Below are 15,287 nucleotides of genomic sequence, written 5' to 3'. Positions count from 1 at the left end.
TCTAAACATATCATAATATTTATATATCTTTATATGAAATCTCGATAAATATCGACAAATATCGCGATATTTTGTATTATGCTATAGTCCACCCTCTTGAAGTATTGGCGATCTGGACAACGTGATTTGGACGCGACCCTTGTCCAAAAGGCACACACACACACACACACACACACACACTATATATATATAATCAGCTTATCTGCTCTAAGCAGTTAAAATCGGATTTAATCGGTGAGTAATCGTATATCGGGACTGGAGCGAGATGTTTTCGACCAATTTATCGGGCCAACTGAGAATAAAACAGCGCCGATATTATCGGAACCCAACTAGAATTAGATTAAAAAAAAAAAAAAAAAAAAAAAAACCCCACGAACTCACGAAGTAGTGAAGTATTGAACACTTCCAATTCCAGAGCTTGTCTTCATATCCTCAGTCCTCTCTCTCTTCTTCAACTATGAAGTGATCAAGTAAACATGTATTATTTTTTGTTATTCTTTATTCTTTGACTCTTTGTTTCCTCTTCTCCTTTCTCCCCTATTTTCTTTTGTCTTTTCCATTGTTGTTTGTTTGTTGTAGGGTAATATTGTTTGTTTGTAGGGTAGATATTATTATATTTTGATGGAACAAACAACTTAGCACTTAGCATAACACCATAAAATATTAACCTTTTAATAAAATAAAATCTCAAACAAATTCTTTAAGTTTGGTTAAAGAAAACTATTTTTTTTTAATTCATTTAAAGAAGTCCTTGTTTGATAATTGAATGACGCATCCACATGACCAAATGTATGCATATTGATGGGTTTTCTGCCCACAGTTTAAATATTTATGAATGTTTAAAAATTAATGAAATGTGCCTCTAAATGTTGATATGACTTATGCATATACAGATTACAGAATGAGTACTTTGGGACCTTCAACTATTCCAATTAGTACTCCAGTAGACTCTACAAATCCAATGAATTCTTTTGGAGCTTCTGCAAATCCCATTGGAGGTGTGAACTCTAGAAAGTTCCATGATCCAGCATGGGACTACATGTTTTGTCCAGATTCCAACAATAAAAATAACGTAACATGTAGGCTATGTCTTAAAAACTTTTATGGAGGGATTTCAAGAGCGAAAGAACATCTTTTGCATAAGTCAAGTCAAGTTACGGCATGTCCTAAGGTTACGATTGAGATAATGAAAAGAATTAGTGAGTTATTTGTACAATGTAAGACCAAGAAAAAGTCTGACAAGAGTAGACTTAATAGTATTTTAGAAGGGCATGAAAGGTTTCAGGATGCGGAGATAATGAATGAAGAAGAAATCTAAATTTTAGGAGAGAGTGGGAGTGGGGGTCCATTGCCCACTACTAGTAAGAAGAGGAAGACGGCTAACACTCATAAAGGTCCAATGGATTCCATTTTGATACCGGATCACGATAAAATGAAGCAAAAACAAATTGAGCATTGTAATCCATACAAAGAAAAAGAGAAAAAGGATGCTTGGAAGGCTATTGCTGAATGGGCATATGAAGTTGGCTTATCTTTTAATGCCGTGCGTGTGCCTAGTTTTCAAACCATGATTTATGCAATTGGGAAATATGAAAAAGGTATTGTTCAAGCTTACTACTCATTTTTTTTTATACGGTACTATAAATGGTATTGCATTTTATTTTGTATCTACTTTAGTTTTTGTTTGATAGTTGATATATCATTTGTTATCTTATGATTGTCTCTTTTACCTTTTAGGTACTGTCATATGCGGACTACATTGTTGAAAGATGTATATGATGATACAACTAAGTTTGTTGAAAGCTTTAGAGTTCATTGGAAGAAGTATGGATGCTCTATTATGTCAGATTTTTGGACTGATTGTAAAAGGCGAAGTCTGATAAATTTTCTTGTGAGTTGTCCAAAAGGAACTGTCTTCTTAAAGTCTATTGATGCTTTAGAGCATATTAAAGATGCAAATCTAATTGTGGGAATGATTGAAGATGTGATTAAGGATGTAGGAGTAGAGAATATTGTTCAGGTAAGTGGTTTGTTATTAATTAATTAGTTATTTTTTAATATTCAAGCTTAGAGATGGCTAGACTATATTTTTTATTTTATTATTATTATTATTTTTGTATGTAGTTTATCACCGACAATGCTTCCAATTATAAGCTTGCTAGAACTATTTTAGAGCACAAGTATCCGAAGTTGTTATGGACTCCCTGTGCTACCCATTATGTGAATCTCATTTTGCAAGAGTTTGGAAAGGATATAGCTAACATTAAAAAGGTTATGGGCGAAACAAAGGACTATTGTTGTTTACATATATAACCATAATCAAGTTGTAAATTGGATGCGTAAGTGCACAAAGTGTGAGCTGCATAGGAGCTGCGTGACTCGATTTGCAACTCAATTCTACACCTTAGAAAGCATTGCCAAAAGCAAGAGTGCATTGAGAATGATGTTTGTTTATGGGAAGTGGACTACTAGTAGATTTGCAAAAAAGGTTGAAGGAAAGAATGTCGAAAATATTATTTGCAGAAATTCCTTTTGGTCAAGTGTAAATTTTGCTTGTGGAATTCTGGGTCCATTAGTTGAAGTGCTTAGATTGGTTGATGCTGAAAAGCCTTGCATGGGCAATATATATGAAGCAATAAGCAAGGCAAATGAGCAAATAAAAATTAACATTGGTGAGGACACAACATCAACCCAAGTTGTAAAGATGGAACGATACCAGTTGAGAAAAGTAGTGTTCAAGATTATCGATGATAGATGGGTGGATCAACTCCATCGTCATTTACATGCAGGTAATTTTTTTAGATTGTACATATGAAGCTTTTAGATTACTTCATTTGTGTCTTAGTTGGTCTATTTCTTAGTGTTTTAAATCCATGTTTTTTTTTTGCTTTCTAGCTGGTTTGTACCTGAATCTTGAGTTCTATTACAAGCAATCGGAAGCTGGTAATGCATTGGCTGTTGAGGGAGATCAATATATTAGGGCAGGGCTTACAAAAGTTTTTGATAAGCTTGTTCTTGATTTTGATGAGGACTTTAAGCTCGCTATGGAAGTGGAGCTTTTATAGAGATGCATTGTTGAGATTTGGAGAGCCAATGGCTAAAAGGTGTCGAGGGACGTCACCTGTTAAAAGCTAAACTCTATTAACAAGTACCTTCTATGTAAATATCCGTTTAGGTGTTTTCTTTCTAACCTTTTATGTGTGCTGCATAGTGCAATGGTGGATAACATTTGGAAGCTCAGCGCCGACTCTCCAAAAGCTGGCAATAATGGTTTTGAGTCAAACTTGTAGTGCCTCGCCGTGCGAATGCAATTGGAGTGCTTTTGACAATGTAATTAAGTGCTATAATAATTAAGTTGCATTGTTGCCGCATGTTAACTCATACTGCTTTTCGTATCTATTATTGAGAAAGTTAACTTCCTATTGAACATTGTTTATATCTTAACATTCTACCTGTGAAGCTATAATATGAGGTTGTTGTTAAGATGTTTTAGGTAGTCTTTGGTCTACGAAATTATGGAACATAGTTCCCTGAATATTCTCAAGTTTGTTACATCCAAACTTCTTACTTTTGCAGACATTTGGGGCATTAAGGTGGAGAAAATGGCAGGTGGCTAATAGTTTTAAGAAGACATTCACGCTTATCACACTTTTCAAGTGGGATAACTCTTTAGGGAGTTAGCATTCTTTCAAGTATTTCTTGTTTCAGTGAGAGTTCTGTTTATAATTTTTTAGGTGCACCTTTACTTGTTCAGGTTCTTTGCTTTTTTCTAATTGTTAATTACCTCTTTTTGTCCAGGTACTTAACGGACAAACATAATAACATACTTCATTTTTTGAATTCAATCTTTTATAAAGTCTAGTTTATATTTCTTTTGTTCTTTATATCTATTGTAGGTACACTTAAAGAAGAGGAATTGTTTGTTGCAAAAGATGTTGAATGATCTCGTCTACATCCAGTACAATAAAAAATTGGAGCGACGATATAATGCCCAAGTGAACAAGGCTACACCAAATCCAATGATTCTAACTGAAATGGATATGGATGACAATGATGATTGGGTCATTCCAATAGACGAGGAGCTTCAAGGTTTTGTAAGAGATGCTGACAATGTTACTTGGAGTCAAGTTGAGGCGGCAATAGAACCACCAATTCAACAGTCAAACACCAACGTGTCGCCGTCGTATTCCTTACATGATGATGCACCAGATTTACAAGATCATATAGAAGATTTGACACTTGAAAGGGAGGGAGATTTAGAATGCCACATAGAAGATTTGACACTTGGAAGGGAGGGTGAAATTGAAAGGAATGTGTTGGATGAAGATTTCAACATTGATGATAGGAGCGCCTTTTGAGTTTTTTAGTCTCATATGAACATATGACATGTTCTTAATCTTTGTTTTAGTCTCAAGGATTTCATGTTTTGATTGTTTGATGTGAATATGTCAAGTATGGAGACATGTTTTTGTTATTTTGTACTTGTAAATTGCTACCTTTACTTTTTATTTTTGAATGTACTAGTTTTCTAACACGTGTCTACACCATGTGTATGGGCAGTGATAATATTGCAAATATTTATAAAATTGAGAGTAGTGTACTAATTTTCAGGAGAAACATTTGAATTTTACTTGACAGTTTTACCCCTCACTCACCTATATTATTACACCATATTCTTTTGACGGTGGTCGTAATAATTAAAACCATATAGAAGTATAATTGGAAAGAGACTATTTATAGAATCGTTCCCTTTAAAGTAGTTAGATATAAGATATTAACATTAACAATTTGTGTTTTATTAAAATATTTCTTATTTATTGGACCTAATATTATTGTTTATATTATATATTTTAAAGGTATAATTGAAATTTTGTATATTATAATATATACCGATTCAACCAATTAAATCACCGATTAATCGCATCTCGCCTCCTCGACCGATTACTGCTGAAAACCGATTTTAAGTTCTTAGAATGATTCTTATGGAGTACCATTTTTTCATCGATATATTAACTATTTAACTCTGGCTGCAGCCTGCAGGACCATTTTTTCAAGATATGTCATAGTCAAATGCAAGGTTCAAAATATCGACGATATATCCGATATATCGCCGATATATATCGGTATTTTGGTACACCGATATCGATATTTCCGATATATATCCACCGAATATAGTACCCTTATTTTTCCGATATATATCGGGATTTCCGATATAAAAGTTTATATTGCCGATATAATTGATATATCCGATATTTACGATATATATCGTTTGACTTTTTGACCATTTTTTAATATAAATCCGATATTTCCAATATATTTTCGATATATTTCCGATATTTCCGATATTATATTTCCGATATATCCGATATTTTAAATAGTTTGCACTGATCACCAAAAAAATATATATATCCGATATTTCCGATATATCCGATATATATCGGTTTTTGGGTACACCGATATATTTATCGATATCGATATTTTGAACCTTGGTCAAATGTGCGTCATATATGACTCTGTATCACAAAGACAATTACCATATGCCCATAGGCCCTTCAGTTGGAAGAAGTGGGTACCACAAAAACATTTCAGTCGCACCATCGCGAGTTCGCGACTTGAAAAATGTGAGCCTTTATTTAATATAACTATTCCCCTATTGGCCTAAAATTGTGTCTTTTAGATTGGTGATTCCATTGGGCACTCATCAAATTGGATTGGGCAACCCCTCAAAAAAAAAGAAATTTTACAAATTTGCCATATTACAAATTTGCCATAAAAAAGCCCAAAGAACCAATTCAACGGTATTGCCAAAACGAACCCCGGTCGTTTTTTACGTTTTCTATTTCAAACGACAGCGACCACACGATGCGAAGTGTACACTCAAACGACTTGGCGAAGTCGTTGTTTTTTACATTCAAACGACATGGTCATGTCGTTTGAGTGTAAACGTAAACAATTTGACAATGTCGTTTAAGTGAAAGCGAAACGACTTCGCCAAGTCGTTTGAGTGTACACTCGGACGACATGACCAAGTCGTTTGAGTGTTACTCACACTAACACTGAAACTACGCGGCCATGTAGTTTGAGTGTACACTGAAACTACGTGGCCATGTCGTTTGAGTGTACACTCAAACTACTGGCGGCCATGTAGTTTGAGTGTACACTGAAACTACGCGGCCATGTCGTTTGAGTGTGCACTCAAACTACATGGCCGCGTAGTTTCAGTGTTACTCACACTAACACTCAAACTACGCGGCCATGTCGTTTGAGTGTACACTCAACTACACGGTCATGTCGTTTGAGTGTACACTCAAACTACATGACCGCGTAGTTTCAGTGTACACTCAAACTACATGTGGCGTAGTTTCGTGTTAGTGTGAGTAACACTCAAACGATTTGTCCATATCGTTTGAGTATACACTCAAACGACTTGGCCATCTAGTTTGAGTGTAACTCAAACTCAAATTAACACTCAAACGACTTGACATGTAATTTGAGTTTACACTCAAACTTGGACATGTAATTTGAGTTTACACTCAAACGTGTTTGAGTGTACACTCAAACGGCGTGAACACGCACTCAAAGCGATTCCAAATGCACTCAAAGCGATTTCAATTGAATTAGAAAAATTGAAATCCGATTTAAAAATTGGGTTAGAAACAACACAATTACATCAATAAAACTACATGCACTCTACACTCTTTTTATCCATTTATGACATAGTATCTTTATAACCAAGTTAAAACATGTAATCAAACATGCTATAAAATCTAAAATAATAATTTGTTTTATATCTAAACTTGTTATTATTATTATTTTTTCAATTGTGAATCATAAACTAGTTTGGGGTTTAGAGTTCAGAGTTCAAGGTTTAGAAATTTCGTACCAACATATTTCACTTAATTATTTGAAATAATAATTTGTTTTATATCTAAACTTGTTATTTTTTATTTTATTTTTAAAATTGTGAATCATAAAACTAGGTTGAGATTTAGGGTTTAGGGTTTAGGGTTTAGAGTTATTTACAAATTTCGTGCTAACAAATTTTACTTAATTATTCAAAATAATAATTTGTTTTATTTATAAACTTATTATTTTTTATTTTCTTTTTCAAATTTTGAATCATAATCTAGTTTGGGGGTTTGGGGTTTGGGTTTAGGGTTTAGGGTTTACAAATTTCGTACCGACATAAAAAAAATTTTAATTTCAAACATATTTCACTAAATTATCCAAATCTAAAATAATAATCTGTTTTATATCTAAACTTGTTATTTTCCATTTTTTTTTATTCAATTGTAAATAATAAACTAGTTTGGGGTGTTTACAAATATATTTCACTCAATTATTCGAAATATATCAAAATTTCAAATATATATAGAATACTCATTCACTTTCGGTTTAGAGTTTAGGGTTTACATAGAATACTCAAGTTTTCTACATACTCAAGTTTTCTACATACTCAAGTTTCTACACACTCAAGTTTTCTCTAAATGGAACATGAAGATGAAGAAGAAGTATTTGAGGTAATGTTTGATGTCAACAACAAATTAGAGAAGAACAACAAATTAGAGAAGGAGAAAATAGAAGATATGTTGAAAGTGAAGAAGTGGAACAAAATGTTGAAGGTCAAAGAAGAATTTGAAGATCGACAAGTCGAGCAAATGAAATTCGAGAAATCGTCGGCGACAAAATGCAAACCTAAATAATGAGGTAACACTTGATTAAAATGAATACAAAACATTTGATTGATTGAATGAATGAATGAATGGATGCAAAATGAATGAATGCAAAACCGAGCCCAAACGACATGGTGGGTCGTTTGGTAACACTATCAAGCGACATGGGCCTGTAGTTTGAGAACACTACTGAACGACATGGCGGTGTAGTTTGAGAACACTCTGAACGACATGGTGGGTCGTTTCATTACCTCTAGAACTACATGGGCGGTCGTTTCATTACACTATAGAACTACATGTAAGTCGTTTGGACTCTTGATGAAACTACATGGTTGGGTCGTTTGAAACTAAATGCATTGTTTGAGACTCTTGTTTTATTTTCTATATGTAGAATTCTTTGCCGCTATCCGGGAACCGATCTTCGCAAACTTCGAATGATGTGGATTGTCAACCCGATTTTAAGTGATACAACAGAAATTTTTACTCTGAAAGAGGTATGATTGAGTAGGCATTGATTTCATTTTTTTTTTTAAAATTTTCTAAATATAATTTTATTAGTGTATTAATAATAGTTGTTGTTTTTATGTGTTTAGGTCTTTCATACGCGTGGCGAGGCAATCGATTGGGCAACCGCTAGAGGAAGACAAGTTAATGTTGTTGTGGTCATTGAAAAGTCGGAGTGTGCCAAAGGAAACCGAAAGTAGCAAGATTGAATTTGGCTTGTGAGTGCTTTCGGGTGTGTATCGGTCACACAAGAAGGAAGGCTAAGAGAAGGCTAATAAGAGAAGGTCGGGGAACCAAGAAATCGGGATGTCCATTTAAGTTAAAAGGTATTTTCCAACGCGGCATTGTCGATAGTTGGAAAATTGTCGATTCTTAATGGTGTTCACAACCATCCATTGGCGAAGACCCTTGAAGGACATGCATTTGCTACTTTCGACTAACCGTTCGAGTTCGAAAGTATTTGTCGAGGAGATGAGTAAGTGTGGAATAAAACCTAAACAAATATTGGATTCCATCAAGAATAGGTATCATGATAACATCTCTAGTATATCCCAAGTCTACACGCGCAAGAAGAAGAGGAAATTGGATATGAGCGGTCTCACACAATTCTGAGATTGCGTGAGTTGTTAGCAAAAGAACATTATTTTGAGGAGTTGAGGCGGGATGAGAATACCGAGGAGATAACGGGATTGTTATGGGCCCATCGAGGAAGGTGTTAAGTTGGCTCGGACTTTTCCAACGATTTTCATGTTAGACGCTACCTACAAAACTAACGGTATCGGTGGCCTTTTAAATGCGGTTTGTTGGGGTGACTTCAACATGGAAATCTTTCACCGTGTGTCAGTCTTTGCCGATCTGAAACAACGGTCGACTATGAGTGGGCCCTGCATCATTTTAGTGGCTTGCTTGGTGACATAAGTCCATCCGTGATCGTTAATGCGGCGGGGACTTAGCCCCGATGATGAGTGCGTGACGAGTTTTTCCTAACGCACACAAGCATCTATGTAGATGGCATATCGCTACGTCGTCCTTTCAAAATGTTACGATATTTTTCCAACTCTGAACTTGTAGAAGGCCCAGTTTCGTGGAACAACGTAGTCAAATCAAAGAGCGAGAGGTTATTTTCAAAGTAGATGGGATGCTTTGGAAAAATATTACGGGGTTGAGTACTCAATTTTGTTTGTTATTTGCGAGAGACTTGGTTTCCTCTCACGGGGATCGATCGTATGTTGTTGGATCGACCAACACATTCACTTTGGGAGTACAACGACCAATAGAGTTGAAGGGTCTCATGCTCGGTGAAGCGTGTACTAGGAAATGCAAACCTGTCATGATTTTTTGAGTATGTTTAGCTTAATCCACCCGATTCTAGAGATCCGGATGTCAGAAATTAGAGCTACCTTCGAGAGAAGTATGATTGTAACTTCAGCACCACCACCGGATTCCTTTGTTTCGTGAACTTCGGAGGCCTTGTCTCACGCAAGTGTTTAGACTTGTTATTTGAAGAAATAGATACCCGCGTAAAAGCGTGTTAAAGATGGAGAGATAAGGTGTTGGTGCTATTTAGACGAGCCATCACTACTACTACAGAAAAGCTCATATATCTTTATTATTACACGGTGGTAAAAAGCCTTTAGCCACTGTTTTCATACCGTGGTAACAACCACCGTGACAAATACTTCTAACAAAACCGTGGGGAAAAGTACCTCTTATATACCACGGTTTTAAGTAAAACAGTGGTATTAGGATTTACAAACCGTGGTTAATAGTCCGAAAAGTTTGGTCTTATATTTACAAACCGTGGGAAATAGTGATAATATATACGACAGTTGGATACAAACCGTAGGTTATATAAACTGATTATATCTCGGTTCTTATCAAACTGTGGTGTATAGTCATTACAAACCGTGGGTTATATAAATTGCTTATACCTCGGTTCTTATCAAACCGTGGTTTATAGTATATATATATATTTTTTTATATAAAAATCCCTAATTATTTGATTCCAATCATATTTATTCAACCTGCAACCTGCCCATTTTCACCATATATATCCACACTGGATTTAAAAACACATTGCTCAAATAAACAATTCATAGTGCAACACAAACAAAAGAAATAAATTTACACATCCAACACAAAGACATTGAATTGCTAACACAATTTGAAAACAATCCATTCCCAATCGAAAATCCAAATTATAATTAATACAAATATATTATAAAAAACCTCCAAACCAACTTATTCTATTTTGTTTTGTATTCGAAATAACTTCACCAAGAACATCCTCCTCTATGTTGGCATTCTCGTCCCAAGAACATTCAGCCAAGATTAAACAAAATTTGGTCACCCTACAAAAAGAAATAGTCGTGATTAAAAAATAAAATAAAAAAGTACTCATTCAAGGATCAAAACAATTAAAATCGGTGGCATATATTCATTCAAGGAATTTATCCCCCTGTGGACTCTTTAACAAGCAAGCTTACAAAAAAAATGCAGCATTTGGCACCTTTCTAACAGACGAAGGTAAGTGAATGCATGATATAAATAAATATGCTACAAGTACATAGAGCTCGGATAATATAAGCATAAAGAACCCGGATAATACCTTACTCAAATAGCAGTGATGATCGTCAGATTGGAGAGCATGCAATTCTTTTTTTCTTTTGGTCTTCTTGCTTTTCCCCTTCATCGAATTGATACCCCTACACAACACACTCAGCGACAACAAAATGATCTATCGAGCTAGGAAAGTGTCACGCCCCAAATCTCAAACAACTATATATACCTAAGATACATGACTTTTTCGGAAAATTTTTAGCGAGAATCTGTATTTTCAACATTTCATAAATAAAAATCCTGTCATAACCTGAAAATTTAAGCAATATTCTTCTCATTGATTAACCCAGCTACTTAACGGTTTCACCAATGCCGAAAGCGGTTAAGTAACGGTTTGCAAAATGAGATCACTACAACACTTAAGACTTAAATGCATGATTCTCATAAATTTAAAAACAACATACTGAAGCTCTTGGATGCATATGGTAGTCTCTTCGAATGAATATATAAAAGAAAGGACAGAATTAAATAATATGAAGAGAAGTCGTGGTCCAAAGAAGCAAGAACAAGATATTGTATACAAGAAGTTGCACTCACAAGATTTGCTATAAATGGCGTATGCAATGTCCGCATGGGTTAAGAAAATATATTAAGCACCCCTAAGTTTAGTTAAGTAGTTTAATTTGCGGATGGAAGCTAAAACAAACCCCGCTGCTCTATTAGCAACAATATATCTTAAAAGAAAGCACAACCGGGCTAGCACTATAAAAATTGATCTTTGCCGAGCTCATCACAACATACTTTGACCGAAAAATGCCAATGAAAAAACATAAGACCGCAAAAACTTACATAGCAAACAAGGGCTCGCAGACACTACCGTGATCGACTAATCTTTTTTTTTTTTTCACCTTGTCCTCCATCCGGGCATGAATCAGATGCTTTGCCTCTATGGTAGGCATTAGCAAGTCACTAATAGAAATAGCCCACACAGAAGACTAGTATAGCCATCGGCCTCCTCTTTAACTTAACCAATTATATATGAAAATCATAAAAGAGAGTGATCCATGGTACAATCTTATAAATAAGGAATTGCAAGAGAAAAAAGTATGTACCAGAGTGTTCTCATAGTCATGAGTGGCGATAACAGTAATAAATTCCAATTATGCGAACCTCACATGCATCACGCAAATACACCAAAAGTTCCTATTCAAATAGCTAAGAGAAAACACTAACCAGGGGGATTACGTATACCCTAACCGACTACTAATTGCTTCAAGTATCCTTCATCTCTATCCAAGTTGCCATCTGCACCACAAAATTAAATACAAGAAAGGCCTTAATGATTTATAACAAGGCAAGTCACGACATATAACCAGTAAAAAATGATCGACAACGAAAAGAGTTATGTAATACCTACATGTACTCTTGAGATTCAATTCCTATAGGCTTAGTATCCCGTCTTTCGAGAGCCTATAAATTCAATTCCTATAGGTTTAGTATAAAGTAATAGATTATTTCCAGGGGGTTAAGTGCGTGGTCATTTCTTAGTATAAAATCTCACTTAAAAGTAACTGCATGGTGGGGAAAACTAAGTTATTTGTAGTTCAATGCTTGGAAAGTTAAATAAAAGTTTAGAATGAGTTTGCATAATTTCACAATGAGACTTCAAAACAAATTGTCCATAGCCTATAGTCTATCGATTTCTTTTAAAAAAAATAAAATAAAATTCCCCCAAATGAAAGGTAATGCTGCAAATGCAATTAATTAATTGAATAAAAAACACATTCAGAATTCTAGCTACCATACACAACATTTCAACAAACCAAAATAAGGAAATAACAACATTAAGCTCAAGAATAGTGGTTTTATATACCTTTGAATTGGAAAAGTGGAAATAATAAGCACCAGCAACAATTGCAACAACAGCTACATACAACAATACCCACAAATGAAATTCTAGTATTTTGCAAGAACTCTATTTCCTTCTTATTTTTATCCCACCAAGAACAACACCAACAACAAAACCCTCTTTTATTGCTAAGCTCGCCCAATAGCTAGGCCTAATAGCTACATCTGGAGACATCTCAGAAATGTATGGAGTCGAGTTGGAGATTTCTTACTTCTTGCCGAGGAACAGGTCCCATATGAAGCTTCCCAACGACCACATTTGTGAAGCGTGACACCTATGTATTTGGAGCTCCCCCCTTGCGAATCCAAGCTATGCATGGCGATGAAGAATGTGGACAAATTCTTCCTTCGCAAAAACAACACACCTGCACTTGCACCAAAGACTACACAACACAACACACATACCAATTACCAAAGCCTACAACCATATGTACTTGTAATATAGATTAACCAAAGTCATGAACTAACCAAAGTCATATGTATCAAGATTACTTATCGATAAAGTGGTCCTAGTCCTCTACAACCCTCAAATGGCTCAATTAAAACTAAGAACGTAAGATACTTTCTCATTAGTTGCTAATATCTACTAAAATATTTAAAAGGAAAGAACATGCACTTACGAGAAATAATTAATTGGATGATGACATTGACCCATAGGCCCATGGGGAGGAGGGGGTTTAAGGCATTTGATTTGTCTTGGCCCGATTGGGCGTTGTCGAACAAAAAGGACTTGCGGAATCTTTTGAAGCGTAAGAGGAAAACAATTGCCTTATGTTTTTCGTGAACCTTCAAGTTCTGCATAGATACAAGTATCACAAAGGTCGAGCTTATACAGGTACTACAAAAAATAAAAACCAGAAAACAGTAAAGATACTGATGAAAGGGAAGGAAATCCAATAACACTTCACATACCTCTATCAGCAAAATGTAAGCCACATAGCCAAATGCATACTGCAGGGAAGTCGCTTAGACATTCCCAAAGCAATTTATACTATGCTTAAGTACAAGATACACAAGGACAGATCGAGGTAACAAGAGGAACAATCTAAAGTAACAATAAGATAACCAGTTAAAGGTATTTGTGAATTGTGAAATTGCTTAAAAAAATAGTGAAGTTCCCTAATTAGTTTCAGTTAAACTAAACAGGTGAAGTGATTTACTTTTACACCCAAAAGCCTTTATGTTAATACCAATGATTAACAAAAACACTAATACCACATGCTAAGACACAAATCTACCAACTTAGATTTTAAACTACATAACCTTAAGTCCAAAGAAAATACTTTATATAGTCTAATCCTAAGCAATTACAATATTGGCTAACAATGAGCACAGGTGGGCTTCTACATGCCAAAATCAATTATAAGTGGGGCCATTTATAGTCAAATGTAATAGAGGCGCAAAAGGTATAAAGACGAAACCGACAAGTAATAGGTTATCATCCTAGGCAAAGTTGATATGCCAGTAGATTTTATTTCACTGAGCTACTATATCCATATAAAAATTTACGATGCAAAGCGAAAGCTTTATGCAAAACAATACTAGTATCAAAGATAATTAAACCATTGATTAAATCTTGCTTCTAAATTTGTGCTGAAATGATTAATCAAAGACCTTGGGGAGACAATTTATTAACCCTTAATAAAATCCCCATTATTGCGACATTTTATCAAACACTTTATATATCGACAATAAACCGAAAACACAGATATAAGCTGCTACTTGGTCGTTGTTATTTGTTGCTCGAGACACACATCATCCAACCAACATACTCGTTCAATCAAAAGCGGTTTTAAGGCAAGCAACTTCAGAGTACATATAATCAAACTTGCAGATTGGTATAGCTAAAATAAATCACTAGAAAGCAACAAGGAAGAACAGAGAGAAAACCCTAATTAAGTATCCAACCCTATTTAATTTAAGCGCTAAGAAGACTCATGAGGTTTCCTCAAAAGAACAAATAAGCATGAATTTTGAGGTAAAATTCAGAAATTTAATAGATAGACTTTATAATCACAATTAAAAAAAAAACAAATATGAATTTAGAAACGAGAAACCCAGAATAGCTTGCCTTGGCGGAAGAGAATTTGAGATAGAAATCAAGTTCGAGATATAAGGCTTAACCGATTCAATTCCTTTCTGATTCACTTTGAAGCTCCAGTTGAGAGGTAAATTAAATTAGTGGGATTCGAGCCTCTGCTTTCGTCTCTCCAGAACCACTTCAATCGACGATTGAAAGATGCTCAACACAGTTAAATTAAAATGGTTTCTAAAAAGAATAGTAGAAGTTGGAGAAATGGAGAGTGAATAGCGCAAGGCGGTTCTGAGAGAGTGAGGTTTTTTGGTGTAAAACTTCAAAAGCCACGGTAGCTAATTATTTTGCCCAAAATAAAAAAAGTTATAAATCATTGTTTGAGGGAAACAGTGCGGTTATGTAGTTTAAAATACATAAATAATTGGAACCGTGGCTTATGGCAAACTAGACCCCACGGTTTACACGAAACAGTGGTGTAAACTAATAAACAAATAACAAACAAAATTTCGACCGTGGTATAACTATATTAGCCACTATTTTTGGTAGAACAGTGGTATAAAACTTCTTCCTTACCGTGGTAAATGTGTTATTCTGTAGTAGTGCATGGA

At 34.9% G+C, this 15,287-nt stretch overlaps 1 protein-coding gene across 1 annotated transcript; it reads left to right on the top strand.

Annotated features, from left to right (window-relative positions):
* The first annotated feature begins 2,134 nt into the window (after positions 1-2,134).
* Positions 2,135-4,358, top strand: LOC147503403 (uncharacterized). The gene is made up of 4 exons (XM_086604823.1): positions 2,135-2,789; positions 2,896-2,943; positions 3,212-3,330; positions 3,897-4,358. Exons 1-4 carry the CDS (start codon positions 2,336-2,338, stop codon positions 4,356-4,358), a joined length of 1,083 nt encoding a protein of 360 aa, XP_086460949.1. The 5' UTR covers positions 2,135-2,335.
* Positions 4,359-15,287: the final 10,929 nt, after the last annotated feature.

Source organism: Coptis chinensis, chromosome 4, assembly GCF_015680905.1.
Source record: "Coptis chinensis isolate HL-2020 chromosome 4, ASM1568090v1, whole genome shotgun sequence".
Taxonomy (NCBI): Eukaryota; Viridiplantae; Streptophyta; class Magnoliopsida; order Ranunculales; family Ranunculaceae; genus Coptis; species Coptis chinensis.
Note: the sequence above shows the minus strand (reverse complement) of the source record. Positions and strands in the feature narration are given on the sequence as shown.

Bases quoted from the DNA above. Each gene is read 5' to 3' on its own strand.
- LOC147503403 (XM_086604823.1), top strand. From the start codon at position 2,336: ATGCGTAAGTGCACAAAGTGTGAGCTGCATAGGAGCTGCGTGACTCGA. The intron at 2,944-3,211 runs GTAATGCATTGG...TGTGCTGCATAG, and splicing joins TTACAAGCAATCGGAAGCTG to TGCAATGGTGGATAACATTT. The intron at 3,331-3,896 runs GTAATTAAGTGC...TATCTATTGTAG, and splicing joins ATTGGAGTGCTTTTGACAAT to GTACACTTAAAGAAGAGGAA.